The sequence below is a fragment of the Dendrobates tinctorius genome, unplaced genomic scaffold (genome assembly GCF_039654945.1).
Source record: "Dendrobates tinctorius isolate UK_male_01 unplaced genomic scaffold, ASM3965494v1 ptg000377l, whole genome shotgun sequence".
NCBI lineage: Eukaryota > Metazoa > Chordata > Amphibia > Anura > Dendrobatidae > Dendrobates > Dendrobates tinctorius.
This window is the reverse complement of record NW_027362043.1, coordinates 1603985-1631165: the sequence shown is the minus strand read 5'-3', so window position 1 is coordinate 1631165 and position 27181 is coordinate 1603985. Positions and strand designations below refer to the sequence as shown.

At 45.1% G+C, this 27181-nt stretch overlaps 1 protein-coding gene across 2 annotated transcripts; it reads left to right on the top strand.

Moving 5' to 3' along the window:
* The first annotated feature begins 4892 nt into the window (after positions 1 to 4892).
* Positions 4893 to 26850, top strand: LOC141075886 (TIR domain-containing adapter molecule 1-like). Of its 2 annotated transcripts, none has more exons than XM_073563077.1 (2): positions 4893 to 5346; positions 21447 to 26850. In XM_073563077.1, the coding sequence occupies exon 2, from the start codon at positions 21563 to 21565 to the stop codon at positions 22820 to 22822; it is 1260 nt and encodes a 419-aa protein (XP_073419178.1). In that variant the 5' UTR covers positions 4893 to 5346; positions 21447 to 21562; the 3' UTR covers positions 22823 to 26850. The 2 variants fall into 2 exon arrangements, with proteins under 2 accessions (XP_073419178.1, XP_073419179.1); XM_073563078.1 differs by lacking the exon at positions 4893 to 5346 and adding an exon at positions 5367 to 5512.
* The last annotated feature ends 331 nt before the right edge of the window (positions 26851 to 27181 follow it).

Below are 27181 nucleotides of genomic sequence, written 5' to 3'. Positions count from 1 at the left end.
ACTTGCAAAAAGAGACCCTCGTCTGTCTGGATTATGCTACCTGGACACTGCCCATGGGGTGAACCCAATCGTCTCAAAGCTGCCGCATAGTCTGCAAGAGAAGTGGGCAGTATGCGTTTCCAGGTACAAAAGATCACATGATGTCACCTTTCTTCCGTTCGATCAGTTCTGCAAGTTTGTCGACGAACAGGCCCAATTGAGGAACGACCCTAGCCTAGACTTCCTGGAGTCTAACACTACAGCTCCAGCAACACCGTCATCAAGGTATGAAAGCGTCTCAAATAGACACAAGGACTTGAGGAGCAGTATAAGTGTCAGACTAACCTACCACCATCTGCAGTAACTGCCGATAAACAGTACACTATTCCATCGAGAGATAAGTCTTTCAATCGTGAGTGTCCCATTCACAAAAAACCGCACTCACTGAATAAATGTAGAGGCTTCAGGTCCAAAACCATGCAGGAGAGCAAGAAAATCCTCAGCAAACTTGGGGTATGTTTCAAGTGCTGCGCCTCATTAGAACACATGGCCAAGGACTGTAAATCTGCCATTAAGTGTGAAGAGTGTCATAGTGACAAACACCCTTCAGCTTTGCATCCAACCTCAGACACCAGCGATCCAGTAGTCACAGTCACCTCTAGTCCGGCTACAAGCCAACGCGGGGAGCCACAGAATAACGCCAATTCTACCACTGCTGTCTCCTGCTCATGCTCAAAAATATGTGGGGAGAGCCAAAGTGATAAATGCTGTGCCAGGATATGCGTAATCAGAGTTTATCCAGAAGGGCAACCAGAGAAGGCAGTAAAAATGTATGCCATCATTGACGATCAGAGCAATCGATCCCTAGTTGGACCTAAGTTCTTTGAAGCCTTTGGAATCAAGGGACCAGCCACGCCCTATACTCTGAATACTTGCTCAGGCCGCATAGAGACCAGCGGCAGGAGGGCACAAAGTTTCATTGCTTCTCCTGTCAATGGAGGCGTAGAAATACCCTTACCTACGCTAATCGAATGCGATCAAATACCCAGCCAAAGGAATGAGATCCCTACCCCAGAAGCTGCGTTCCACCAACCAAACCTAAGGCACCTAGTCAGCGTTATCCCACCTATGGACTCAGATGCTGAAATCCTACTTCTGCTCGGCAGAGACAATTTAAGGATACATAAGGTCCGCCAACAGTGTAATGGTCCTGACTATGCCCCCTACGCATAGAGACTCGACTTGGGGTGGGTAATCATAGGAAATATGTGCTTGGACCGAAAAAGAGTCGATTCCATTAAGACTTATGTACGCAGAGACGGACGAGCTACTCTCTGCAAACCATGCCCTCATCACTACGAGGTGAAAGAGAAGCCTCCAGATCCAGTACAGCTGCCTGATGTTATTCCTTCTCCCTATGCAGATGACGTGGGAAGATCGGTGTTTTATTCAACTAAGGATGACAACAAAGTAGCCACGTCAATGGAAGACAAGGAATTTGTTAGGATAATGGACAATGAGTTCCTTAAGGACGAGACCAATCACTGGGTTTTCCCCCTACCTTTCGGAGCTACCAGGGTAAGACTCCCGAACAATCGTGAACAAGCCTTGTCAAGATTCATCTCTCTCCAGCGCACACTTAGCAACAAACCAGAGATGAAAGAACACATTGTCACCTTTATGAGCAAGATATTCCGGAATAACCATGCGGAGCCAGCTCCTCCCTTAAAGGAAAACAAGGAGTGCTGGTACCTACCCTCATTCGGAGTATATCACCCATGGAAACCTAAGTAAATTAGAGTTGTCTTTGATTCAAGCGCCAAACATCAAGGTGTATCTCTCAACGATGTCCTCCTCACGAGTCCTAACCTTACAAACAACCTAGCAGGAGTGTTGATGAGGTTACGGGAAGAGCCCATTGCCATCACCGCCGTGAACAGATGTTCCACTGTTTCATAGTCAGAGAGGACCATAGGAATTTCCTCAGGTTCCTGTGGTATAAGGACGATGACCCTAGCAAAGAGATGGTGGAGTATCACATGAGGGTGCACGTATTCGGGAACAGTCCTTCCCCAGCAGTGGCAACCTATGGCCTGTGGAGAACCGCTCAAGAAGGAGAGACCGAATATGGAACAGATGCCAAAGACTTTGTAGAGAAAGACTTCTATGTAGATGATGGACTAAAATCTCTACCCACAGAAGAAGCGGCTATCGATCTACTCAAGAGGACCCAAGGTATGCTGCTACCAAGCTAAGCTTCGATAGCACAAAATTGCTTCAAACAGCATGGCTGTCAAGAGAGCCTTTGATTCAAGTGACCACGCACCAGGATTCAAGGACATAGACCTGGGTCTAGACTGTCCACCTGTGCAGAGAAGCTTAGGCTTGAGTTGAAACCTGTCAGTCGACACCTTCAGTTTCCAAATAAACTGTGCAGACAAACCATTCACTAACCGTGGTGTCCTGTCAGTGGTGAATAGCTTATACGACCCACTGGGCTTCGTAGCACCAATTACCATACAAGGTAAATCCCTTCTGAGACAGCTTTCCGAAACCGTCAAGGACTGGGATGCCCCACTCCCTCCTGAGAAGGAACCAAAATGGGAAACCTGGAAGCAGACTTTGTGTGCCTTGGATGAAATCCACATACCGAGATGCTACGCCAGAACCTCACTTGCTGCTAGCACTAGGAAGAAACTCCATGTGTTCTCGGATGCATCCATCGCCTACTTGAAGGTGACCGGTCCCGACAATCAAGATCACGTTGGGTTCGTTTTCAACAAGGTTAAGTTGGCTCCCAAGCCCGATCACACTATTCCCAGGCTTGAACTCTGTGCAACCGTGCTTGCAGTAGAACTCGGAGACTTTATACAGCACGAGGTGGACACCAACATAGATGACGTGCAATACTACAGTGACAGTAAGGTTGTCTTAGGTTACATCTACAACCAAACAAGGCGCTTCTACGTGTACATCAGTAACTGCATCGAGAGACTAAGGAGGTCTTCCAAGCCTGAACAATGGCACTATATCTCATCTGAACTTAATCCAGCTGACCATGCCACTAGACCTATGTCTATAAGGTCCTTTGCTAACTCTTCTTGGCTTTCAGGTCCTAAGTTTCTGTTGGAACAGAAGGGAAGTGAACGTGTCCAGGAAGTCTTCAGCATCCAGGATCCAGATGGTGATCCAGAAGTCTGCTCCGAGGTCAATGCTTTGGCGACGAACACTAAAACAACCTCCAGCCTCGGTTGCCAGCGCTTCGAACGCTTCTCCATTTGGATGAAACTCATCGAGACTATAGCAAGGTTAGTCCACATTGCGAGATCTTATCTCAGCTCACGTGGAGACAAAGTCTGTCACGGTTGGCACGTCTGCCACAAACCACTCTCTACCGAGGACATTCCGGTAGGATGAACCACGAACAGAACACTGCCCTACTACTTCGTCCATTGGATTACCGTTGGGTCGGAGACAGTTTGGCCTAGTGCGGCTTCTCCGATCCGAAGATGGGTACCATTAGATTGTCTCAGGAACTGTCATCTACCTCGTTTTGAAGTTGTTATTATTGCATGCATATTTGTGTTTCCTTTCTAGGTTATTGAACTTTACTTAAACAAAAAACATTTATATAGTGAAATCCCTTACGGAATTTCAGATGGGGAGTGTGCTGTTCAATCTAAGGTTATGATTGTGTTACGTCACCTTTCTTTGTACTCAGTTTTGCATTTGGTCTGCTGCCACCTGCTGTCCTTTTCTGTATAGCAGACGGCTGCTAATTAATTCTAGTACATGCCTCCCACTTCCAGGTCAGTGACTCCTTCTCTTCCTGCCAGTGGTCATTACTAGTTTCTTTTTCATCCGGGAGAGACACGCTTACCAGGCTGTGGAAGGCATCAGTTTTTTTAACACAATTTTCTAAATTTGCTGAATCATCTTGCTGCATACCTTGCTGCACACAACTTGCTGTACCACCTGGATTGTTACACCTGCATTTCTGGAGAAGTACCGCATTACCAATCATACGCTGTATGTCCAGATTTCCAATAAACAAGTCTGGACTTCACAATATCTGGTGTGTATCATCTCTCCGGACGCATGAACAGCAAAACAGCAACAATGGTCCTGTCTGCTCTGCATTGAGGAAACGGAAGGTAGGAATCTCTCCCAGCCTCAGTCAACTACACCTCCATTCACCTCATGTGGGGACAGAACAACGACGTCAGAAGGTGATCACGCTCCTGGCATCTCTTTGACCCGCCGGTCAGATCTTCAGTTGTAATTGTGTCAAACAGATGTGAGTACTATTGAACACTGGGATGCAGCTTCTCTGTGTCGGCTTATAGAGCGGCTGGCAGAATGCAGCGGCTGGGGGAGACACTTCGGACTACCGCATTAGGTGGTCAGCCTACCCCCCCCAGATACGTCTCTGAGATTATCAACAGATAATAACGAAGGCATTATAATATGCGTAAATTAAGTCTTATAAAGTTATAAAGGCAAAAATGTCTATTTTTTGAATATATGTACGTCCTCATGAGGCCAGACGATATATTGCAATGTGTAAAGATAAAATATAAATCTTTTAGATTATAAAACAAAAAAGGATTACAAATATATCAAGCTTATGGAACATGAAGAAACACATGAGCGTGGGAGTGATAAAGTAACTACACTAGCATGCACATATAGTATTCCATTCTAAGTTCTAATGGAAGACTTGTTTCAGCACTTCAAGGAAGCAATCAAGTGCTGTGTTCATGCAGGATGTGCTTACTAGTATAGCTGCTTTTTGTGATTTACTCCCATGCTCATCCGTTTCGTCATGTTCCATAAGCTTGATATAGTTTTAATCCCTTTTTGTTATTATCTAATTCTATTTTATCGTTACACGTTGCGATATATATCGCCGGCCTCATTCCATCACTTGAGGCCCTGTACATATATTATAATGTGCATGTCTGTCCAGATGAGACGGTGCCAGGCTCCGGGGCCTGGGTGCTATCCCAGTGTGGGGGCATCCTGCGGCTTACCACACATCAATGATGCTATGGAATCCGGAGGGAACAGGCCATGTTCTCCCTCTGCCTAGTGTACTGGGAGTCCCGGGCACACACAGTAATGGCCACTGCAGCACTAGCGGGTATGAGGGAACACCTACGGACCATACTATAGGCTGTCTGTCTGTCTGTCAGGAGGGAAACTCGCGCCCTGCTGACATGGCGGCGCACTCTCTGTACTGCCGTAGCAGCAGGACGGGCTATGCGCCCGAGCACTGTCACGTGCCCTGTCATGTGACTGCGGTGACGTCACCCAGCGTGCTCGCCTCTTCCGTCCAGTGCTCTGAGCGCTCTCGTCCTATTTGAAGTAAGCATTCCTCCATTTCTATATCAGCAATGTAAGGATTGGGGAGACGGGGCGCTTGGACGCAGCGTCCTCCCTGCTGGGAGTCGGCCCTGTCCTGTTCTGTGGCGAGCTGCTGCTCCACTTCCGCCTCGGACGCCATGTTACAGGACGGCCAGTATATCCGCAAGTGAGCGCTGCTGCTGTGCCGCCTGTCAGGCAGTACAGGGATGATGATGGCAGTACTGTAGACGAGGCTGAAGTTGGTTACTTATTTGGAAATTATTTTCTGTGGTTTTTTTTTATAGTTTTAACAACAAAAAATAATCATCACAATAATAACAGATAATGCAGCGAGGAGCCCTGATGTGACTACACTTTAGAGGGAATCTGTCATCCTTATATTGCCCTATTAGCTGCCGGCATAGACATCGGGGGCTTATAGAGAAGAAAAACATGTTATATTATACTCACCGAGGTGGGCGGTCCGGCACCTCCCTTCATGCGAGGACGTCCTCTTCCCCCGTCCTGTAATGGCTCCGGCGCACTGCTCTGCCCTGTTTAGGGCAGAGCAGAGTCCTGCAGTGCGCAGGCGTCGGGAGAGGTCTGGCGCCTGCGCACTGCAGAATTCTGCTCTGCCCTCAACAGGGCAGAGCAATGCGCCGGAGCCGTTACAGGACGGGGGAAGAGGACGTCCTCGCATGAAGGGAAGCATCGGACCGCAACACCCATCGGACCGCCCACCTCAGTGAGAATAATATAACGTGTTTTTCTTCTCTTTCAGGTTACAGAATGCTGTAGATAAGCCCCTGATGTCTATGCCGGCAGCTAATAGGGCAAAAAAAGAGTGACAGATTCCCTTTAACAGCCACAAAGAGTATGAAACTGGCACCGAAGGTGTTAATGAAAGGGTTATATGACTTTGGGCCACTGATGTCACACTGTAGACATTTAGAACAGGGAGACCCATATCAAACCCAGGACCCTCTAGCTTGGCACAAATGGGTTCTGGGCATCAGATCTGGCATCAAAAGCAAACAGCCAATTTTGGGCATTTGAATAAGCGGTGTTTTAAGGGGTTAAATGACTTTGGGCCACTGATCTAACAGTAAGAATACACAGATAGTGATGCCCTGCATCAAACCCAGGTCCCGATAACCTGGCCCAAATGGGTTCTGGCCATCAGAATTGTCATCACATTGGTCAGAAAGCCAATTTTATCAGATTTGAGTAAGTAAGGCTAGTTTCACACTAGCGTTTTTTGCCAGCAACGCACGCTGCCACTAAGCCCTGCTCCCTGCAAAAAACGCTAGTGTGAAACTAGCCTTAGTGATGTTTTTAAGGTCTTAAATGACTTTGGGCCACAGATATCACAGTGCTGACATATAGAACAGGGAGCCCCACATCAAAACTAGGTCTTTTCATCCTGCCCAAAATGGGTTCTGGGCATTAGATTTGGCATCAAAGTGGGCAAACAACCCACTTTCAGAGATTTGAATAAGTAACTGATGTTTTTAAGGGGTTAAATGAGTTTGGGCCTCTGATCTCACACTAAGACACAGATAGTGATGTTCCGCATCAAAACCAGGTCCCTCCAGCCTGGCCCAAATGGGTTCTGAACTGGCATCAAAGTGGGCAGTTGATTTTATCCATTTGCATAAGTAACTGATGTTTTTAAGGGGTTAAATCACTTTGGGCCACTGATCTCACACTAAGAATACAGATAGTGATACCCAATTTGGTGCCAATTCTGATGCCCCGTGCCCATTTGGGCCAGGCTATCGGGAACCTGGGTTTGATGCAAGGCAATATTACCTGTGTATTCTTAGTGTGAGATCAGTGGCCCAAAGTCATTTAACCCCTTTAAAAACACTTATTCAAATGGCCAAAATCGACTGTCTGTCCACTTTGATGCCAGTTCTGATGCCCGAAATGCATTTGGGCCAGGCTGGAGGGTCCTGGGTTTGATGTGGGGCTCCCTGTTCCATATGTTTGCACTGTGATATCACTGGCCCAAAGTCATTTCACCCTTTGATTAATGCCCTTTGCTGCCCATATTTGTGCCAGTTTTTTTTTGTTTCTATTTTTATGTGTATTCACGTCAGGGCTCCTCGCTGCATTGTATGTTATCATTGTGTTGATTATTTTTTGTTGTTAAACCTATTAAAAAAAGAAAAGAAAAAACTGCCGAATAAAAAACCAACTTCAGCCTCGTTTACTGTAGTGGATGTGACCTGTAATATCCACGTCCCCAAACTACACATGTGGGCATGTAGGTCGCTAAAAGCCTTAATCCAGCCACCATTATTTAGGCTATGTGCACACGCAGTTTTTTGCCTCTGCGGATTTTGTAGTGAAAACCGTAGATAAATCCGCAGGACTTAAGTCCTGCAGTTTATCTGCGGATTTGCCTGCAGTTTTGCCCTGTGGTTTTACACCTCATAATGGATGAGGTGTGAAACTGCAGCTTTTCTGCACTAAAGAATTGACATGCTGCGGATTGTAATGATTTTCAACTTTGCCCGCAGTTGGGCAAAGCATACTGCGCGTGCGCGAGGCAAGATTGCTTTGCGCACGCGCAAAATATGGAGAACTCTAATTCCTTAAAAATTCGCGGACGTCGGCCATGAATGGGGAGGAGAAAAGAAGACGAAACACTGCCCATTGGACCGGACACAGGGCATTTACATAGCCCTCAAATTTCCGGTGACAGATTCCCTTTAAGTGCTCTGGTTTTCAGCCACTGCCTCCTGAGGTTGTTTCTCAAACAGCACCAGCCTCTTTCACTTGATTGCCAGCCCACTGTCTCATTTCCTTGTCTGATGACACACACACAGACTTTGGGCCATCAGTGAAGCTAAAGAGGCTGGTGCTAGTTAGGGCTCCAACTCTGTGGAGAGGCCTGGGATGTGCTCTTTTACACCCAGTGTATTTAATACCTCATTTGCATGTGGTTTTACCCTGATTTTCTTTAGAAGGAAACAACAGATGATATCAAGGTGTCAGTGGATTTAGGTTTTCAAATCAAGTACCTGGTCACTACTGGGGAATGGCTTCCAAATATTTCGTTTCCTGCAATAACATCTGTTACCAAGGGTATTAGTAACATCCACTTCTCAATTTAGGCCTACATGTTTAGGTGGATTAACAAGGAGTAATGATGATCGAATCCACATATGCAAATTGCCTCTTCAGAGAGAGAAAGAGGACTTGAACTCTATAGCGCCACCTGTTGGTAGTAGCAATCCTACAAGTCACAATCAACCCTTTAACGAGTCTTGTAATATGACTAAGGGTGTGTGCACACGCTGCGGATCCGCAGAAAAATCTGCTGTGTTGTACAGTACCATTATAACCTATGGAAAATGTAAACCGCAGTGCACACGGTGCGGAATTTTCCGCGCGGTTTTTGCTGCGGTTTCCATTCCAATCCGCAGAAAGAACTGAGATGTCAATTCTTTCTGCGGATTCCACTGCGGTTTGCCATCTCCTCCATTGTAGAGATGATAAACCGCAGCACAATCCGCAGATTTACCTGCGGATTTTGCAAAATCCGTGCGGAAAAATCCACAGACCAATCCGCAGCGTGTGACATCGCCTTAGGATAAAAGCCAAATTAGAATCTCAATTTGCAGGCATGGTGTTTTGGGCTTTTGGGCCTCGTCCGTGCAAAGTATGAGAACTGATTTGGCTAGGTGAGAGACTGTGGACTGAGGTCTAAGGGGTAAGGTTTCTCCTTGTGGAGAGTGACATACCAGCTCTGGCTTGTCAAGGTAAGGAGGCTTATTCGCCATGCAATGCTCCTCTGGGAATTTTAATATGCAAATCAAATCTACAGAAACTTGAAATTGGCAATTCTCTCAGGACTCCGAAGGCACTTGTATGAGGCCTACATGTAAGTAAGACTAGATTAACCATTCAATTACCTGTATGCCCATAGTAATAGATACAAATCTTCCAGGGCGTGACAGGTTCCTTTTAACAGGAACAGTGAGTGTCGCCGCCTTCTCCTTTTCATAAACCATTATACAAACTACACCTCTCAATGAATTCATCTAGTGGTGCAGTGATCATATTGACACCACAGGCGGGACACTTCGACACTGGGAGTGTGGAGAGAGGACTGGGATTGTGGTGGGGAAGGAACAGTTAGAGGTGAAGGTGTGGAAAAAGCTACAGAATGGGTGGATATGTGGGAGGCAGAAGAGGTGGTGGGCGGTGGAGTGGAGGGTTGGGCAGGGACTGTAGGAGCAGATGATGTTGATGGAAAGTTGTATGGGGAAGGAGATTGGTACGGGGAAGTTGTTTGGTACGGGGCAGGTTGCTGGAAGTGGGGAGATGTCTGGTACTGGGGAGGTTGCTGGTACTGGGGAGGTGGCTGGTATGTAATAGGAGGGGGAGGATGGAAAGTGGCTGGAGGGGGTGCAGGTGGAGGAACTACTGGGGTGGGAGGAGGAGGTTGGGAGGTAACGTGCTGGAGAGCACCGTGGCATGAATGCATTACATGCATCTGCTGGGTAGGAGAGAGCGTTTCCATGCGCTCCACAACAGACCTGAAAAAGGTGTGGTTTGGCGAAGATCTTGCTTCTGAATGCATGGTTTGCAGAAGTGTCTTCACCTCCAGAATGCTGGAGTTGATCTGCTGAAAGCCTGCAGAGATTTGCTCTGACAAGACTTTTAGACAGTTCTGGAAAGATGCATTCAGATGCTAGAACTCTGGCGCATAAGTCTTTTCCTGACCCCTCTGCCGCCCAGTACCCGCAGGTGTACTAGAGGTGGCAGGGGCAGAAGGGTGGAGTAAAGGGCAAGCGATCTCCTCACCAGCAGCTTCATGTAATGTAGGCGGCCACGATGCTCCTGTGCTGGTGGATGGGACAGATGGGTCGAATGTGTGGGAAGGCTGGGAAGGTGCAGATGTACCGGGGCGGTCGAAGTGTCCCTCGGTGCCGGTCTCCTCAGGGATCGCCTCAGAAGGGTCCAATCGTGCAGGCTCCCGAGTGCTGCTCACCGTACTGTGGAATAAAGAGAAAAAAAAACAATTAAAATAGTGACATGGCATGGCCCTGGCTGAAAAAAAATTGTTACATCTAAACATTTTTTTTTCACATGTGGTGTGTAATATTTACCTTCTGGTGACCATTGTATCCCGGAGGAACGACAGGGCTCGTGCGTACTTGTACTTGCTCCTGCGTCCTCCAGATCCACTCGGGGCCCGCATCTCTTTATTGAACTCCTTCTTGAAACGATCCCTCACAGACCGCCACCGCTTCACAATTCTGTCCCCTGAAACGAGAAAGGACAAAGTGGTTAGTATACAACATCAGTGTTTCCCAAACTCCAGTCCTCATGGTCCCCAGGGGTCATGTTTTCAGGATTTCCATAGTAAATAGAAATCCTGAACACATGATCCGTGGGGACCACGACGGCTGGAGTTCAGGAAACACTGGTTTACATCAAGCAACCGGTACTGTATATACTTACGCTCTTTAATCTGGGCCCGAGCATCGAGGTCCTCCCAGCGGTCCACAAGGAGCGAACAGATTTCCTCCCAGAGTCGTCGGGTAACGATCAGGTCAGCATGGCGGCGGTCAGCCATATTCCATAGCGGCTCCCTTTCTCTGACGAGATCGATGAGGTGGTCAACATCAATTCATCCTCACCGTCTGAGTCGGGAGCACGCTGTGAAGGCTGTTAAAGTAAAATAGAAAAATAGCAAAATTAGTCCCCACACTTAAGACATGAAATAAAAAGTGTACCAAAATTTAACTTAAATATTATACTTACACGCTGGTGACCGCCGCGTTGCTGTCGCCGACGACCCTGGGAGGCACTGCGAGGACCTCTTGGCCGAGCACCAGATTGGGAAGACTAGAGAAGAAAAGAAAAAAAATTATGTGTTTGGATGTTGGCATTTGTTTGCTGTGTGTGGTCTGCGGTACATTGTTTTCTATGTGTTGTGTGTAGTTTGATGTTGTGTTTCTGTGTTTGATGCAAAAAAACTTACCAATTGTGAGCCCACTCCAGGTGTCTGTCCACCCCTTCCTTCTTCTTCTGAGAGCTCCTCTTCAGCTTGTGATTCCTGTTTTGAAATAAAAGGCAATGAATAGACATATATAGAGATGATGGATTTTGCAAATAAAAACTTACCGTCAAACGCTGACGATGCGAGGGAGGGCTCCCAGAAGAAGATGTGCTGTCCTCTTGCTGGCCAGACTCCATGGCTGTGGGTGGTGCTGTTGCTGCTGCCAGTGCTGCCACTGCTGCTGCTGCATCTCTTGGGCGGCTGTTGAATAAAGAGAAACAAAGGGCCAATGAATATTTTGATATTCCATGGCCCTAGTTTTGAGGAATGGGGGATTTGATAATTACCGTCTCTCATCTGCTGCTGGACTCCCCTCCCGTTGTTCAGCATGCTGCTCCATTTGGGGTGGTGGTGGTGCTGCAGTGGTCTCCTGCCTTCTCCTGCGCCTGGTTGCTGTCTTGGGTGGCATGTTGGGTGTGGCTGAGGGTCCCACTGTCATGCTTTTATATATGTGTCTTGTGGGCAGAGCTACTGAGCATGCTCAGGCCCAAAAAACCGGATCCGGCGCATTGCGGCGCTCATAGGGTTTCATTGTGTGAAAAAGCCGGACACGCCGGATCCGGCGTATCCGGCTTTTTCGCCGGAGACAAAAAACGTTACAGTAGCCGTTTTTTCCAGACGCCGGATTGCGACACATTGCTGGATCCGGCGAAAACCGGATGAAACGCATGGCCATCCGGCCCGATCCGGCGCAAATGCAAGTCAATGGGGGAGAAACCGGATCCGGCATTGCATTTCGCCGGATCCGGTTTTTGTCAAAAGTGCCAGATCGCGCCTGACGGCGAAAACCTGATGTGTGAAAGAGGCCTTAGACAACAGAATATAACTCCAAGTAAATCAAACTTCTGTGAAATTAAACTGTCCACTTAGGAAGCAACATTGATTGACAATCAATTTCACATGCTATTGTGCAAATTGAATAGACAACAGATGGAAATTATTGGCAATTATCAAGACACCCTCAATAAAGGAGTGGTTCTGCAGGTGGGGACCACAGACCACATCTCAGTACCAATGCTTTCTGGCTGATGTTTTGGTCACTTTTGAATGTTGGTTGTGCTTTCACACTCGTGGTAGCATGAGATGAACTCTACAACCCACACAAGTGGCTCGGTAGTGCAGCTCATCCAGCATGGCACATCAATGCGAGCTGTGGCAAGAAGGTTTGCTGTGTCTGTCAGCGTAGTGTCCAGAGGCGCTACCAGGAGACACGCCAGTACACCAGGAGACGTTGAGGGACCGTAGGAGGGCAACAACCCAGCAGCAGGACCGCTACCTCTGCCTTTGTGCAAGGAGGAACAGGAGGAGCACTTCCAGAGCCATGCAAAATGACCTCCAGGAGGCCACAAATGTGCATGTGTCTGCACAAATGGTTAGAAACCGACTCTATGAGGATGGTCTGAGTGCCCAACGTCCACAGACGGGGGTTGTGCTCACAGCCCAACACCGTGCGGCCCTCCAAAGAAATGCCACCCCACACCATTACTGGCCCACTGCCAAACCAGTCAAGCTGAAGGATGTTGCAGGCAGCAGATCGCTCTCCACGGCGTCTCCAGACCCTGTCTCGTCTTTCACATGTGCTCAGTGTGAACCTGAGGGTTCAGTGACCTGTCAGAAGCCATCCTAGTGAATACCTAAGCAGAGCAGCACTGAAATTCAACTGAAAATAAAGATTAAACAACACCCACAAGATTGATTTCATCAAGCAAGGTATCATTTTAATCAGTATAATGGTGTCAATCTGACACTATCTGTAGGTTATTGTGCACAATGCTGCTGACAGGTTCCCTTCCGCCATTGTGTATTCTTTGTTTGGTAAGAATTACCATATATACTCGTGTATAAGCCGAGATTTTCAGCCCATTTTTTTGGGCTGAAAGTCCCCCTCTCAGCTTATACACGAGTCATAAACGGGGGTCGGCGGAGGAGGGGGAGTGAGGGGTGTCAGAGACCATACTCCCCCCTCCTGGCACAGTCTCTGCAGCCCCCCTGCTTCCCCCATGATCTCAGTGTCCCAGCTGTTCCTGCATTCAGCGGTCACGTGGTACCGCTCATTAAACTCATGAATATGTGCATATTTAATGAGCGGTACCACATGACCGCTGAATGTAGGAACAGCCTGGGACGCCGACATCATGCTGGACGCAGCAGGGGCTGAAGACTAGAGACCGGGCGCCAGGAGGGGGCTGGTGAGTATGACGGGGGAGCAAAGCAATACTTACCGCTCCCCGTTCCATCGCTGTCTCCCCGATCCTCTGGCTGTGACATTTAGCGGAGGGCGCGGTGACGTAGTCAGTGCGCGCCCTCTGCTAACGTCACTGCACAGGACCCGGGAAACCGCGATGGAACCGGGAACGGTAAATACAGCCAGTGTCGGGGGCCTGAGCCAGCGGGTAAACCAGCACCTGGCCACCAGCGACGGAGATGTGAGTATGGCTTTTTTTTTTTTTTTTCTTTTCTTTTATAGCGGCGGCAGCAGCATATGGGGGGGTTTATGTATGGAGCTTCTACTAGGGCCACCATTAACCCCTGTGTATCATATGGGGGGTATTTTTGTATGCAGCATCTTGGGCCACCATTAACCGTTGTGCAGCATATGGGCGGTATTTATGTATGGAGCTTCTACTTGGGCCACCATTAACCCTTGTGCATCATATGGGGGTATTTTATGTATGGAGCATCTACTTGGGACACCATTAACCCTTGTGCAGCAATATATGGGGGTATTTATCCTTGGAGCATCTTGTTGGGCCACCATTAACCCTTTTGCAGCATTTTATGGGGGTATTTATCTATGGAAAATCTTTTGGACCACCATTAACCCTTGTGCAGCACCACCCTCAGCTTATACACAAGTCAATAAGTTTTCCCAGTTTTCTATGGGAAAATTAGGGGGGTCGGCTTATACGCTGGTCAACTTATACATGAGTATATACGGTAACTGTCAATGTGACGCTCCAGATCAGCACAATTAGAGCAATACGAAACCTGACATACATGCTGCCCAATGCACAGTCAGAATGTATCAGGCATTGGCTGTATGACCTCAGCCAGGTTAGGCCTGTATCACACATCCGTTTTTAGACGTCCGTCAAAATCCGCGAATATCCATATTGAATCAGGAACCCTATATAATGCTCCATACAGTTCATGATGGCCCTATAAGATGCTCCATACAAAATACACCCGACATAATGCTGCACAAAGGTTAATAATGGCCCCATAGATGCTCTATATAATATGCTGCCCCATAAGATGTGCCATACATTATGCCCCCATAAGATGCGCCATAGAATAGGCCCCCATAAGATGCGCCATACAATAGGCCCCCATAAGATGCTCCACAGAATGGCCCCCATAAGATGCTCCACAGAATAGGCCCCCATAAGATGCTCCACAGAATAGGCCCCCATAAGGTGCTCCACAGAATAGGCCCCCATAAGATGCTCCACAGAATAGGCACCCCATAAGATGCTCCACAGAATAATCCCCATATGCTGCTGCAAATAAAAAAAAAATGACATACTCACCTCTCCGTCGCTGGAGGCCAGGTGCCGGCGTCGCTGCTGGCTCAAAACCCGGCACCTGAGATATTCACCTGTCCCCGTTCCCACGCTGCTCGCCGCTGTCTGCCACGTCATCTCAGTGACGTTCAGGCAGCAGATGGTGCGGCGCGCACTAACCACGTCACCACGCCCTCTGACCTGAACATCACTGACAGAGGACGCAGCAGGCAGCGGCGAGCAGCGTGCGAATGGGGATAGGTGAATATAGCATATACTTACCCCCTCCTTGCTTGGTCTCTGCAGCCCCGTTCTCCCACGCTCTCCGGCTCCTGCCTTCAACGGTCACGTGATACCGCTCATTGAATATGCGCATATACATGTCTTTAATGAACGGTACCACGTGACCGCTGAAGGAAGGAACCTGAGACTGGGAGAAGCGGGGGGGGCTGCAGAGACCGCGCCAGGAGGTGGTGAGTATGATCTGACACCCCAGCCGACCTCCGGTATATGACTCGCATATAAGCCGAGAGGGGGGACTTTCAGCCCAAAAAAATATGCGAGTATATACGGTACCCAAAAGTGACACCATTCTAAAAACTGCACCCCTCAAGGTGTTCAAAACCACATTCAAGAAGTTTATTGACCCTTCAGGTGCTTCACAGGAATTTTTTGAATGTTGAAAAAAAAAAAAATTAATTCAGGTCCAATTTTTTTTATTTTACCAAGGGTAACAGGAGAAATTGGACTGCAAAAGTTATTGTGCAATTTGTCCTGAGTACGCTGATACCTGATATGTGAGGGTAAACCACTATTTGGGCGCATGGCAGAGCTCGGAAGGGAAGCAGCGCCATTTGACTTTTGGCTGGAATTGAGATCGGACGCCATGTTACAGTGGAAACCCCCCCACAAATTACACCATTTTGGAAACTAGACCCCCCAAGGAACTTATCTAGATATGTGGTCAGAACTTTGAACCCCCAAGGGCTTCACAGAAGTTTATGACGCCCGGGCGTGAAAATAAAAAATCATATTTTTTCCACAAGCATGATCTTTAAGTCCCCAATCTTTTTATTTTCCCAAGGGTAACAGGAGAAATTGGACCCCAAAAGTTGTCCAATTATTCCTGAGTAAGCTGATACCCCATATGTGGGAGAAAACTACTGTATAGGCACACGTCAGGGCTCGGAAGGGAAGCGGTGACGTTTTGGAATGCAGACTTTGATGGAATGGTCTGCGGGTGTCATGTTGCCTTTGGAGAGCCCCTGATGTGCCTAAACAGTGGAAACCCCCCACAAGTGACCCCATTTTGGAAACTGGAACTTATCTAGATGTGTGGTGAGCCCCCAAGTGCTTCACAGAAGTTTATAATGTAGAGCCATAAAAATAAAAAAAATCATATTTTTTTTACACAAATTATATTTTTGCCCCACTTTTTATTTTCCCAAGGGTAACAGGAGAAATTGGACCCCAAAAGTTGTGCAATTTGTCATGAGTAGGCTGATACCCCATATGTGGGGGTAAACCACTGTTTGGGCACATGGCAGAGCTTGGAAGGGAAGGAGCACCGTTTGGCTTTTTCAACGCAGATTTGGCTGGAATTGAGATCAGACACCATGCTGAGTTTGGAGAGCCCTTGATGTGCCTACACAGTGGAAACCCCCCAATTCTAACTTCCCAACCCTAACCCACACCCCTAACACTAATCTCAGCCCTAGCCCTAACCCTAATGGGAAAATGGAAATAAATACATTTTTTTTTAATTTTATTATTTTTCCCTAACTAAGGGGGTGGTAAAGGGGGGTTTGATTTACTATTTATAGCGGGTTTTTATGTTTGGCAGCTGTCATACGCTAAAAGACGCTTTTTATTGTAAAAATAGTTTTTGCATCACCACATTTTGAAAGCTATAATTTTTCCATATTTTGACCCACCGTGTCATGTGAGGTCTTCTTTTTTGCGGGACGAGCTGACGTTTTTATTGGTACCATATTCGGGCACCTGACATTTTTTGATTGCTTTTTATTCCGATTTTTGAGATGCAGAATGAACAAAAACCAGCATTTCATGAATTTCTTTTGGGGGGTGCGTTTACACCGTTCTGCGTGTGGTAAAATTGATAAAGCGGTTTTATTCTTCGGGTCAGTACGATTACTGCAATACCTCATTTATATTTTTTTTATGTTTTGGTGCTTTTATGCAATGAAAGCAATTTTATATAAAAAATAATTATTTTTGCTTCGCTTTATTTTGCAAGCTGTAACTTTTTTATTTTTTCGCTGATGATGCTGTATGGCAGCTCTTTTTTTTGCAGGACAAGATGACGTTTTCAGTGGTACCATGTTTATTTATATCCGTCTTTTTGATCGCGTGTTATTGCACTTTTTGTTCGACGGTATGATGATAAAGCATTGTTTTTTGCTGTGTTTTTTATTTTTATTTTTTAAGGGGTTCACTAAAGGGGTTAACTAGTGGGTCAGTTGTTACGGGCGGGTTGTTATGAGCACGGTGAATTTTTTAGAGTTTTTTTTTATTTAGGGATATTTATAAATTATTTTTACACTTTTTTTTTTTTTTTTTTTACTTTATTTTATTGTCCCGGGGGGCATCGCTGTCTAGTGTCAGATCGCTGATCTGACACTTTGCACAGCACTGTGTCAGATCAGCGATCTGACAGGCGCTGCTCTCAGCAGGCACTGAGAAAGACGCCTCTCTGCAGGACCCCGAAGGCCCCCGCAGCCATCTTGGAACCGGGGGCCTACAGGGAAGGAGACCCTCGGGGCAGCGCAGTACATCGTGCTGCTCCAGGGGTCTCAGGGAAGCCCAATGCTTTCCTAATCACCCCGGTACACTGCGATCATGTTTGATTGCAGTGTGCCAGGGGTTAATGTGCCGGGGGCGGTCCGTTACCGCCCCTGACACATAGTGCCGGGTGTCAGCTGTGATAATCAGCTGACACCCGGCCGCGATCAGTGACGCTTCCCCCGGGGGCGCCGCTCATTGCGTTGACGTACTATCCCGTCCCCGGTCATACGGGCCTTGGTACCGTGGACGGGATAGTACATCTGATGTCAGAAAGAGGTTAAGCCGTGAAAATTAAAAATCACATTTTTCCCACAAAAATGTTATTTTAGCCCCAAACGTTTTATTTTCACAAGGGTAGCAAGAAAAAATGGTCCACAAAAGTTGTTGCACAATGTCTCCTGAGGACGCTAATACCACATATGTGGAGGAAAACTACTGTTTGGGTGCACAGCAGGGCTCAGAATGGAAGGAGCGCCATTTGACATTTGGAATACAAAATTGACTGGAATCGATAGCGGACACCATACTGCATTTAAAGAGACCCTGAGGTGCCTAAACAGGAAAAAAAACCACAAATGACACCATTTTGTTAACTATGCCCATCAAGGAATATATCTAGATATGTGGTGAGCGCTTTGAACCTCCAGGGGCTTCACAGAATTTTATAATGTTCAGCCATGAAAATAAAAAAAAAAAAAAAACACTTTTTCCAAAAAAAAAATGTTTAGCACTATTTTTTTATTTTCACAAAGGTAACAGGATAAAATGGATTCCAACATTTGTTGTGCAATTTTCCCTGAGTACGCTGTTATCCCTTATTTCTTGGCAGGGCTGGAAAGGAAATTAGCACTATTTTGGCTGTAATAGGTTGCGGTTACCATGTCACATTTGAAGAGCCCCTGACATGACAAAACAGCAGAAACCCCCCACAAGTTATCCATTTTGTACACTACACCTCTCAAGGAATTCATCTAGGGGAAGTAGTGAGTATTTTTAGCCCTCAAGTGATTCACCACCTTGTATAACATTGGGCTGAGTAAATGAAATATTACTATTTTTTCGACTAAAATGTTGCTTTGACCCAAAGTTTGCAATTTTCAAAAGGGACAATAGGAGAAAACAAAGAGTATAATTTGTTATGCAAGTTTTCCTGAGTACATCAATACCCCGAAAGTGCTCTAAGGCTGTGGGCCCACGTAGCGTTTTAAAACGCTCACTAAAAACCGCACTCCTTCCCAGAAATCGCGCGTTTTTTTCCGCGCGATTTCACCGCGATTATGATCGCGATTTTCGCGTGCGATATTCAAGCACTTTCCAAGCGATTTGAAGCATCGCTTGGAAAGTGATTGACAGGTTGGTCACACTCGTCAAACATAGTGTTTGACAAGTGTGACCAGGTTTTTACTATTGAGGCCGCCTATGCGGCCTCAATAGTAAAAGATAGAATGTTAAAATGCTAAAAAAAAAATAAAAAAATCGGGGTATATTTACCTTCCGGCGTCCCGCGCTGCCATCCCGGGCCTCAGCGTTCCCAGTAATGCCTTGCGAGACCTGTGATGACGTAGTCTCACGTTACTATAGCGATCTCGCAAGACAGCTAGAGTCACGCGAGACTACGTCATTACAGGGCCTTTCCGCAAGGCATTACTGGGAACGCTAGGCCGGGAATGCAGCGCGGGACATCGGAAGGTAAATATACCCCGATTTTTCATTTTTTATTCTTTTTTTTACAGGGGTATGGTACCCAGGGCCTGGAGGACAGTCTCCTCTCCTCCACACCGTGGGTACCAACCGCACATGAGACGCTTAACTTCCCGCATGGTGGGCATAGCCACATGCGGGAAGTAAGCGATTCTCATGCATTCCTATGGGTGCGGAATCGTGGCAATTCTTTGCGATTCCGCACAAAAGAATGAGCATGCTGCGATTTTTTTCCGCGATGCGATTCCGCCGCGGAAAAAAGCGCAGCATTAGCACAGCATGTGCGGAATGCCATAGGAATGCATGGGGGGCGTTCTGTACACGATTTTTAAACGTTTTCGCGCCGAAAATCGCGGCAAAAACGCTTAAAAATTGCTACGTGGGCACATAGCCTTAAACTACTTTTGAGGCACAGTGCCATTTTCAAAATTACACCACTCTGAGAATTTATCTGCAGGTGTAGTGACGATAAAATATACATCTATATTGATACTTCGATAAAATGACTGAATATAAAAAGAGTACTCCTAAATTCTTAAAAAGACAGACCAGTACATACACAGTACGCAAAGGTAATACATGTCAGTTAGTAGATATAAATAAGTGCCCAAATCCCCTAGTCTATCTACTATCTGCCATGTGTTTCCTTTGCATACTATGTGTTTACTGGTCCGTCTTTTTAGCAGTACTCTGTGTTTGTATTTAGTCATTTTATTTAAGTATCAATAAAAATGTATATTTTATGAGACATTATTGCATTAATTCTTCTTGTGTTGGTATTATGTTTTTAATAGTTCATCTAAGCATGTTATTATTTTCCTTTAGATTTTTTTTCTACTCAACTTTTGTGGGTTTTCAAGGTGTAGTGAAAATTTTGACTCCATGTGTATTTTTCAGATACAGGAAGCAATGGTTGTTGCTGAGTGAAAATTGCAAACTGCAGTTTTAGTGTCCAGTACGTTGTAGTTAATAATAATAATCTTTATTTTTATATGGCGTTAACATATTCCGCAGCGCTTTACAGTTTGCACACATTAGCATCGCTGTCCCCGATGGGGATCATAATGTAAATTCCCGATCAGTATGTCTTTGGAGTGTGGGAGGAAACCGGAATATACCGAGGAAATCCAAGCAAACATGGGGAGAATATACACACTCCTTGCAGATGTTGCCCTTGGTGGGATTTGAACCCAGGACCCCAGCGCTGCAAGGCTCAAGTGCTAACCACTGAACCACCGTGCTGCCAAGTACATTGTAGTGACCACTACATTATGCCCAGCTCATTCTGTTGTTTATTTCTTTTGACAGAACAGGGATTAATCGGCCATTTTGGAAACTCTGGGAGTATAAGCTCTCAGCTGAGCATGGTTAGCCGCTGCCATCCCCTTTATTATCTGGGTCCTGATTCAAACCCATGTCAAAGCTAGCTTTTGCTGCATGGCTTGGTGGAGAGATGTTTATATGAGAAGGCGTTTTGGAGGAGTTATCTGTTACTGTTTCATGGTTTGTAAGTCTGATAATTCCCTTCCCTCCTCTTACTTTGGTTATTCTCCCGTCCTCCACTCCCATATGCATTCCTCTGTTATATGTGAGTGAATATTTGTATGCTTGGTGTTTTCAGTTTACCCTTGTTTGTGATGCCTTGTTTGTCAAGTTGGTGTACTGTGGTGCACATTAGCTCCCCTCTTCCTTGAGTGGGAGAAGAGAACAGATGGAGGGCTGATTCAGGAGATAAGGCAAGGGTGGCGGCCCCGGAATCTTCATCTTCAGGAGTATACCAGTGCATAGGGTGAGCTAGGGCACACCCTAGTGGTAGGGACAAGGAAGGAGACCCCTAGTCCCAGTCACCCGACAGCTGGGTCGTGACAACTAGTATGTGCAAAAAAAGTACTGACTATTTTAGAGCAGGAAATTTCCAGTGGGAAAGCTTTTTTTTGTTTTGTTTTGTTTTGTTTTGTTTGGCCTCATTTTGAACATGTATTACAGAACATCGGCTCATAAACCTTTTCTGTTTTTCTCTTTTGCTTACTTAGATTGAAGGCACTATATATTGTAAGGTCTTCCTGTGATGTAGCATTCCAGCCAGCATATTGGGGAAGCACTGGAAATTAAACGACGTTTAATTAAGTTAATTACTGAAACGACGAACATGTTGAAGAACAATCCAAATTTAGACTTTCATGATGAGCCCCACACTTTATGTTCTGACCTATCTAATAATGGGATTCCAATTGTCAGATCATCAGACATGACTTCTCTGGCTCTTCAATCCAATCTGCTGCAAATTAGTCAATCCCCCACAAGAGATTTTGTAACACAGGAACAGCACAAGAGTCATTGCAGTGTGTCAGCCATGCAGGCTTTCAGAATGAATTCAAACCTTCAAAATGAAGAATCAAATTGCAGTTCAGTTCCTTTAGATGCATCTGAGCTTACATATACATCAAGTCATACTCGATCAGCATCAAACACTTTTGCAGAAATAAAGAGCATGGGGAACGAGATGCATGCTTCCGAGAACAAAGGTGATGCGCGAGTTAAGGCGCTAGAACATGAAAAGTCACTACCTCAAGAAGACCTTAATATTTACCCCAGTTCGCCTAGAAATTTATTCACTGAGCCCCTTTGTAGATCATCCCATAATGAGAACAATCCTTCTTGTTCTTTTTTAAACATAGATTTCAAGCCTCCGGAATTTGTAGCAACATCTCCATCCGCCTTCTCTAATACCAAGTTTTTCAGCTTTGTCATACTGCATGTCCCAGAAGATCAAGATGAAGCTGGAAGGGTATGTGAAATTTTAAACAACCTTAAAATTGGAGAAGGCACAACATTTTGTGAAGGATTTGAGACTGCAGGAGTAAGTCCTCTCAAATGTCTAGAAGATTCAGTGGAAAATTCTGCCTACATTGTTCTGCTACTCACTACTGGTTTTCTGTCCAAGTGGGGTGAGTTTCAAACCAATACAGTTCTTATGAACTCAATTGAAGATGCAAATAAATCAGGCACTATCATTCCTTTTATTCCAAGGTTTAAAACACTGGTAGGTAAAATACCTTTGACTCTTAAGTCATTAACTCCACTGGATGAGAAATCCCATCTCTTTGAGAAACGAGTGAAGAACACATTCAAACAGGATATAATCAAAAGACAGCAAGGACGTTGGCAGCGAGAACAGCATTTAAGAGCATTAAAAAGTAATGTAGAAGATGCTAAAGAAATATCTAATGCTTATGCGATGCAACAGCATTTCACTGGGGATATATCAACATTGCTGTCCAATATGCTACAGCAACTAATCCCGGGACAAGTTATTCAAATAAACAATGCAAGTAATGTTCAGATAGGCAACCAAAATAGCATGAATATTCAACAAACTACTAGTGTGCCACAGACTGAATATGATTAAGAATTCCACAGGGATTTTCAAAGCTCACTTTAGGTATTAAACAAATATAAATGATATATAAACTGATTTTTTTTAAAACTTTTACTTTTATCAATCCTGAATTGTCTGTAAACCACTCACAATTTTACACCAGTTAAATAATAGCTACACAGGGTAGCATTATGTATTTCCTAGTGCCACAAACAGACTTTCTGGAAAACATTTTCCATTTTAAATGGGTTTGCTAGCCATTTAAATATGATGGCTTATATTTGTAAATGTTTTAAAGACAAAAGTATCAGTAATACCTTTATTGCCTTATACTGCAGGATAGGATGTGGATTTTTGTCCGCGCTGCCCGAATGATAAAATTTCAAAAATAGTTATACGTGGTACCTCCTGAGGAAGGGGTGGTATTCACCCTGAAATGTGTCGAATTAACCACTAATGAACTTCCACTATATCTTGGAATTTTATAATTTGGACAACGCGGACAAAAATCCACATCCAATCCTGCAGTATACTGTATGGTCTGATCGGTGACCGACATGTGGTTCTGCGGCAGCCTTTCCTCACTACACGTGCTTTGACCACCTAATGCCAGGTGAGCAGTTCTTTTAAAAATTGCTGTTGAATTGTTGGATAAGACCCTATTTGCGCTTTTTGTCTCCCTTGCCTATGTACCTTTATTGCCTTACCAAAAAAATTATATTTGTCAGCTTTAACAGCACAGAGGCTCCTTTACCTGGCATATTTACAAATTAATTACTGAATTACTTTTTCTTGCTAACACGGTACCACAATATAATTTATTATTGTACATCATGAAGCAATAGTACAACTTTCTGGCTCTGCTTACATGTCCAGTAAATCCTCCATGTAAAACAGATCTGTTAAAAATGGACTGCAAATGAACAGCATTTTAATGGATCCATTAGCATTTAAAGCTAATGCTTTGTTAAATGGATTCCCTTTTGCTGTCCATTTCAATCTGTTTTTAGGGAATCCTTTATTTAAACCAAAGCATATAAATGTACAGTGGGGGAAATAAGTAAATTTGATCCCTTGCTTATTTTGTAAGTTTGCCCACTGATAAAGAAATGAACAGTCTGTAACTTTAAGGGTAGGTTAATTTTAACATTGAGATATAGAATATCAAAAATAAAATCCATTAAATCACATTGCATAAATTATATAAATTTGCATTTTGCAGTGAGAAATAAGTATTTGCTTCCTCTGGCAAACGCGACTTAATACTTGGTGGCAAATCCCTTGTTGGCAAGCACAGCAGTCAGACATTTTTTGTAGTTGATGATGAGGTTTGCACACATGTCAGGAGGAATTTTGGTCCACTCCTCTTTGCAGATCATCTCTAAATCATTAAGATTTTGAGCCTATCGCTTGGCAACTCGGAGCTTCATCTCCCTCCATAAGTTTTCTATGGGATTAAGGTTTGGAGACTGGCTAGGCCACTCCATGTTTTTGAAGCACTCCTTTGTTGCCTTGGCTGTATGTTTTGGGTCATTGTCTTGCTGGAAGGATCCAGCCTTGACCCACTTTTAATGTCCTGTGGAGGGAGGAGGTTGTCACTCAGGATTTTACAGTACATGGCTCTATTCATTCTTCCACTGATGCTGTGAAGAAGTCCTGTGGCCTTAGCAGAGAAACACCCCTAAAACATAATGTTTTCCACCTCCATGCTTGACAGTGGGGATGGTGTTCTTTGGGTCATAGTTAGCTTTTCTCTTTCTCCAAACACTGCAGCGTTTTAAACCTTTTACGGTATAATGGTTTCCTTGGTGACTGTGGTCTTTGCTGCCTTGAGATCATTAACAAGTTCCCCCTATGTAGTTTTAGGCTGATCTCTCACCTTCCTCATGATCAACGATACGCCACGAGGTGAAGTTTTGCATGGTGCCCCAGATCGATGTCAAGTGATAGTCATTTTGTATTTCTTCCATTTTCTTACTATTGCACCAACAGTTGTCTCTTCTCACCAAACATCTTATGGTTTTGTAGCCCATTCCAGCTTTGTGCAGGTCTATGATCTTGTCCCTGACATCCTTAGAAAGCTCTTTAGTCTTGCCCATGTTGTAGAAGTTAGAGTCTGACTGATTGAGTCTGTGGACAGCAGTCTTTTATAAAGGTGACTATGTAAGACAGCTGTCTTTAATGCAGGTAACAAGTTGATTTGGAGCGTCTTAACTGGTCTGTAGGAGCCAGAACTCTTAATGGATGGTAGGGGATCAAATACTAATTTCTCAGTGCAAAATACAAATAAATTTATATAATTTATAGAGTGTGATTTTCTAGATTTTATTTTTGACTAGCTGAAGGGCACAGCGCTACCTGGGCATAGTAACTAACTACGGTTAGTTATAACAAATTATAATGATTATATCTACATATATAAAGCTGAGTGTATAGCCCTGCCCACTCTGCATAGCCATATTCACTATAATATCCCACATCATCCCGTCAGCCAGAGCTACCGGACTACCCCTAATATCCCACATCGTCCCGTCAGCCAGAGCCACTGGACTACTACCCCTAATATCCCACATCATCCCGTCAGCCAGAGCCACCGGACAACTACCACTAATATCCCACATCATCCCGTCAGCCAGAGCCACCGGACAACTACCCCTAATATCCCACATCATCCCGTCAGCCAGAGCCACCGGACTACTAATATCCCACATCATCCCGTCAAAGCCACCAGACTACTACCCCTAATATCCCACATCATCCCGTCAGCCATAGCCACCGGACAGCTACCACTAATATCCCACATCATCCTGTCACAGCCGCTGGACTACTACCCTTAATATCCCACATCATCCCGTCAGCCAGAGCCACCGGACTACTCCCCCTAATATCCCACATCATCCCGTCAGCCAGAGCCACTGGACTACTCCCCCTAATATCCCACATCATCCCGTCTGGCGTCAGAACCAGAGCGCTGAGTGGAACAGTCCTAACTTCCATACTGGGATCCCTTTAAGAGAGTCCTGTGGTCAGTACCAAAGCGCAGAGTGGATTTGTCCTCACTTCTGTATCGGGGATTCCTTTAAGAGGGGCCTGGGGTCAGAAACAGAGCGCTTAGTGGAATTGCCCTAACTTCCATACCAATGATCCCTTTAAGAGACCTTGGGGTCAAAACCACAGAGCTGAGTGGAACGGTCCAAACTTCCATACCTGGGATCCCTTTAAGAGGGAAGATGTGAGTATGGGATGGAGGATGTGTGATGCGTATATGGGCACGGAGGGGGGATTCATTTCTGTCATGTGCTCTCTGCTGCATTCTGGGGAGCAGAGAATGGCTGGGAGCTTATGTTTCCAGGAATGCTAGATTTCTCCCACCCAGTTAGTGTCTGCTGAGGTGTTTTCTGGAGTGGGAAAACTGTTGCTTATAGCAACCAATCACAGCTCAGCTTCTTTTAAACAGCTCTGGTGAAATGAAAGATGCTTCATGATTGGTTGGTAATACACACACACATTCAATCATATATAGAGAGAGAGATTCTATCGCTCAATTATAAAATTAACCTCTTAAAATTATAGACTGTTCATGTTTTTGTCAGTGGGCAAACTTACAAAATCAGCAAGGTATAAAATAGTTATTTCCCCCACTGTATCAGAAAGTAGCAAGAGGATACACTTGAATGTGTGAGCAATCTTTTGGTATCCAGCAATTAAAAACTATAATACCATTTTGTAGAGCTTGTAAAATGCATGTTTAGCTTCAACTTGATATTACTGAAGAAGAATCGAGACAAGAGAGCATCGTAGACAAACACGAACATGGATTCCACAAATAGCGACTGCCAGGATGCCCCTTTTCGTGTACACCACCCTGTAGCATGAACTTTATCTTCACCCAGCAAAGTTTAGTCATTACATGATGTCTTTTGGCAGCTTTGATGACCTGCTGCATCATATATCACCAATTGATTCAACATCAGGCCACTGTACAATGTAGTGTCAAACCACAAGAGAGTTTAATCCTGATCTTAATGTTTCTAAATTAAAAAGTTATGTCCCTCTAATGTCTTCTTTGTTTTTGTTACCTGATTATTTATTTTCACACAATACACAGATATTTTTTTTTTTACCAATTGGAGAAAGTTATTCCTCGCTGCATTACCAGTACTGGCTTGGAAAATCTAAACATTCAAACTTAGTGCAGGAGATTTGCAAGACTCTGTGGGATGTTCTTGGTGATGACTATATTCCACATCCTTGCAAGCAGCAATGAAAAGAAATTGCAGACAAGTTTGTGACATTTGCATTCAGAGCCTACATGTACCAGATCACAGTTTTACAAGTACAAGAAATATTTCTCAGTTCTTTAGATCGCCATAGTGTATTCACAGTACT